Source organism: Hypanus sabinus, chromosome 25 (genome assembly GCF_030144855.1).
Source record: "Hypanus sabinus isolate sHypSab1 chromosome 25, sHypSab1.hap1, whole genome shotgun sequence".
In the NCBI taxonomy this organism is placed as follows: domain Eukaryota; kingdom Metazoa; phylum Chordata; class Chondrichthyes; order Myliobatiformes; family Dasyatidae; genus Hypanus; species Hypanus sabinus.
This window is the reverse complement of record NC_082730.1, coordinates 7,176,939-7,180,554: the sequence shown is the minus strand read 5'-3', so window position 1 is coordinate 7,180,554 and position 3,616 is coordinate 7,176,939. Positions and strand designations below refer to the sequence as shown.

The 3,616-nt window shown below is 54.3% G+C and overlaps 1 protein-coding gene across 1 annotated transcript; it reads right to left on the bottom strand.

The window, feature by feature from the left end:
* g0s2 (G0/G1 switch 2) lies at window positions 1-1,562 on the bottom strand. The gene is made up of 2 exons (XM_059950641.1): window positions 1,433-1,562; window positions 1-507 (listed from the first exon to the last, which is right to left on the bottom strand). Exon 2 carries the CDS (start codon window positions 498-500, stop codon window positions 225-227), a length of 276 nt encoding a protein of 91 aa, XP_059806624.1. The 5' UTR covers window positions 501-507; window positions 1,433-1,562; the 3' UTR covers window positions 1-224.
* Between the last annotated feature and the right edge of the window lie 2,054 nt (window positions 1,563-3,616).

Genomic DNA, 3,616 nt, shown 5'->3' with positions numbered 1-3,616 from the left:
TTCACATATTTATATCTCATTAAAAATGCCAGTTTATTGAATGCAAAAATGCAAAGTATAAAAAATTGTTTACAGGGTACCAGGATGGTACAACGATACAACTCTGCTGCACAGTAGCAAACTGAAGACTAACCAAAGCTCCTTCAAGGAGCAGCTGGCAGATCATTATCCAAGTCTATTGAGGCCGCTTTGCAGCCCAGCTCTCTCCTGCCTCACCAGGAGGTTCATAAAGCAGGCTTGCGATTACGCTTTGGGCTCAGCTTCTCCTTGTTGTTCAGCTTCTGCAGGTCCTTGCACTGGGGTTGGGGTGATGGGACTTCCTGCGTCCGCTCCTCCGCCTCGCCGGAGGTGAACGGGGAGCACACCGTCTCCACCAGCCCCACCACCACCCCGAAGAATGCCAGCGCTGTGCCAATCGCGTAGATCTTCAGCATCTTCCTGTTGGGCCGTTGGCCCAGCATCTCCTGGGCAAAAGGGATCAACTCATTCATCACCTCCATCAGGGTTCTGGAATAAAATTCAAGGACATTGATAATCCTCAAACATCACAAAATTAAAAACCTAGACCTTGTAACTGTCCTAGACTCTGTGCATTCCACCACAGGCACTAGCCTCCCCACCATTCAGAAAATCTTCAAGAAGGTGACATCCAATATTAAGGACCCTCATCTCCTAGGACATGCCCTCTTCTCATTACTACCACCAAAGGAGGTACAAGAGCCTGTAGACCCCCATTCAGTGATTCAGGAACATCTTCCCCTCTGCCGTCTGATTTCCAAACAATGTGAACCCATCAACATTAACTCATTTTTACAACTTTTTGTAACTTATATTTTCACCTTTCACACTGTACTGCTGTAAAACAGTGGAGAGCAGACTCAGGTTCATGGACCAGGAACACAGAGGTACAGGGTGAGGGGACAGAAAGTATCACCTCACGAAGTACCTCCTGTGATATCCACTCCTCCCTCACCAGATACCTCAGAACCAGAGCAAGAGCAGGTCAGCTTGACTGCTCCCACAGCAAGGCGCCACCGAACACAGGGTGTGCAGTGAGGTGGGATGTTCATCGGCCAAGTCAGCCAGAGTAACTGACCCTCTGGACTGGGCTGGAGGCTTGTGATGACAGTCAGCAAGGTACGAGCCATTCAGTTCACCGTCCATCTACACCAGCAATCTCACCTATTCTCCCAACTCCACCCAGCCTTTCCCCTCGCTCCGGGAGGTGGGGGGACCCCCGCAGTCTCCACTCTGATGGCGACCGAACACGGGCTGGGCACTGCCCACTGCAAAACGAGGGTGGCCCTTCGGCCCCTCAACCCGTAGGTTCACCATGTCGGGGAGAAAGAAGGCCGGTCCCCAGAACCCGCATGCTGGGATCTTGCTGTGCCGCCGGGGCGGGGGGTAGAGTCGGCCGGGAGCTCGGGCTCACCTGCTCGGTGCGTCTGCGACTCGCTAACGTTTCGCGCTCCAGAACCCCTTCGTCCTTCAAGGGCCGGCATCGCTCCTTTTATACCGGGCAGCAGGGTCCGCGTGCCCGCGGCGGGAACGCCCAACCTGACGCAATGCCCGCGCCCGCGCCCGCGCCGCGCCCGCCCACGCTGGCGCAATGCCCGAGCCTTGCACGTGCGCGCTGTCTCGATCCCGCTGCTCCCCTCCCCGGGCTCAGTCCCCACTCAAGCCATCTCCTTCTCTCTCAAGGTCCACTATCCATCCTCCTTCCCTCACCCTCCCCAAACTCTCTCCCTCAAGGTCCACCTCCCATCTTCCCTTACCTTCTCCCACAACTCCTTAACCTTCTCACCCTCCCCACTCCTTCCAACTCTCTCTCCCTCAACGTCCACCTCCCATCCTCCCTCACTCCCCTCACCCTTTCCCACTCCTCTACTCCCCTCATTCACTCTCAACAATTCCCATTCCCTCCTCCACTCACCCTTCCCCTCCCCATTCCTTCATTTCATCCTCACCCTCTTCCCACTATTTCCCTGCCTCTCTCTCCCCCTCCCTCCCCTACCCCATCCTTGCTCTTCCCTCCCCAATTCTTCCCCCCACTCCCTGTTCTCACTCTCTCTCCTCCCACTCCCCCTCACTACCCCTCCACTTCCCACATGCCCTGTCCCAGCTCTCCTCCTCCCACTCCGCTTCCTCCAACATCTCCTTTCCCCACTCCCTGTCTTTGCATTCCCCCTCCCACTCCTGTTCCCTCACTCCTCAGCTCTCTGCCTCCCACTCCCTGTACCTCACTCTCCTCCTCTCCCATTCTCTTCTCTTGCACCACTTCCCTCCAGCATCCCCTCCCCTCCTTCCCTCAACCCCCACTCCCACTCCCTTGCCCTGTGCCCTCCTGCACCCCACACCTTCCCCCACCCAGGGGAGAGGAGCTTCCACCCCCTCCACCCACACTGAAGTGCGAGACAGTGATGTTGAGGAAGTCCCCCGGTTACAACAGGTCTGTGCCTGAGAACTGACGTTCCCCGAACTGTGGGTGAGGAGGAAGTGAATAGAAACCGTGGTGACAGGACAACGAGCAGGGCCCAGGAAGAGTGCGCCTCACTGACTCAACAAGTGTTTGAATCAGCTGAGCTCCACCCAGCCGCCCCGACTGATGTGGCTTGGGTTGGGGTGGAGAGAGAGAGGCAGATTGGACTGTCCTCTTCCCACCAGGGAAAAGATACCTGGAGTCTCACAGCAGCTGGAAAACCCCCTCCTCGTGCTTCCCGATCACTGACCGGTCACCAACACGAAAATTAGATTTATTTTTCACGCGTACATCGAAATATCGAAACGACGACCACAGTCCGAGGATGTGCTGGGGGCAGTCCGCACATGTGCAGGTTTCCAGCACCAACGTAGCAAGCCCACAGCTTGCTCACCCTAACCTGTACTTCTCCGGAATGTGGGAGGAGACCAGAGCACCCTTGAGGAAACCCACACAGTCACGGGGAGAACGTACAAACTCCTTACAGACAGTGGCAGAAGCTGGGTTTCCTGTAGAGACTGACTCAGCCCCTGACCTCTCCCCCACCCCCCAAACCCACATAGCACAGGACAAGAGTGTGAATGGGACACTCTCCAGTTATCTGGAAAACCACGATGTCAACAGCTCTAATGAAGGTGGATGCCCTCCAAGAAAACCATCTTACTTGATGGGCTATGCTGAGCTCAGCAAGCCAGGCAGCATTTATAGAAAAGAGTTAGCAGTCGACATTTCGGGCCAAGCCCCTTCATGAGTTCTGATGAAGGGTCTTGGCCCAAAATATTGACTGTTTACTCTTTTCCACAGATTATGCCTAACCTGCTGAGTTCATCCAACATTTTGTGTGTGTTGCTTTGGATTTCCAGCATCTGCAAATTTGTGATTCTTAATGGGGACACCCATTTACCACCCTGAACATCCCTCCACCACCAGCGTGCACTGATTGCAGTGTGTACCTTTTACAAAATGTCCCACAGTTACTCTGCCATCTCCTCTCTAACCCACTGCCAAGGACAAGGGGTGTAGGGGAACACCATCACCACGGAAAATGGTGCTTAAGTTCCAATCCATCACCAAGTAAATCATTATCAAAGTTCAAAATGCATTTATGTCACCATATACTACCTTGAGATTCATTTT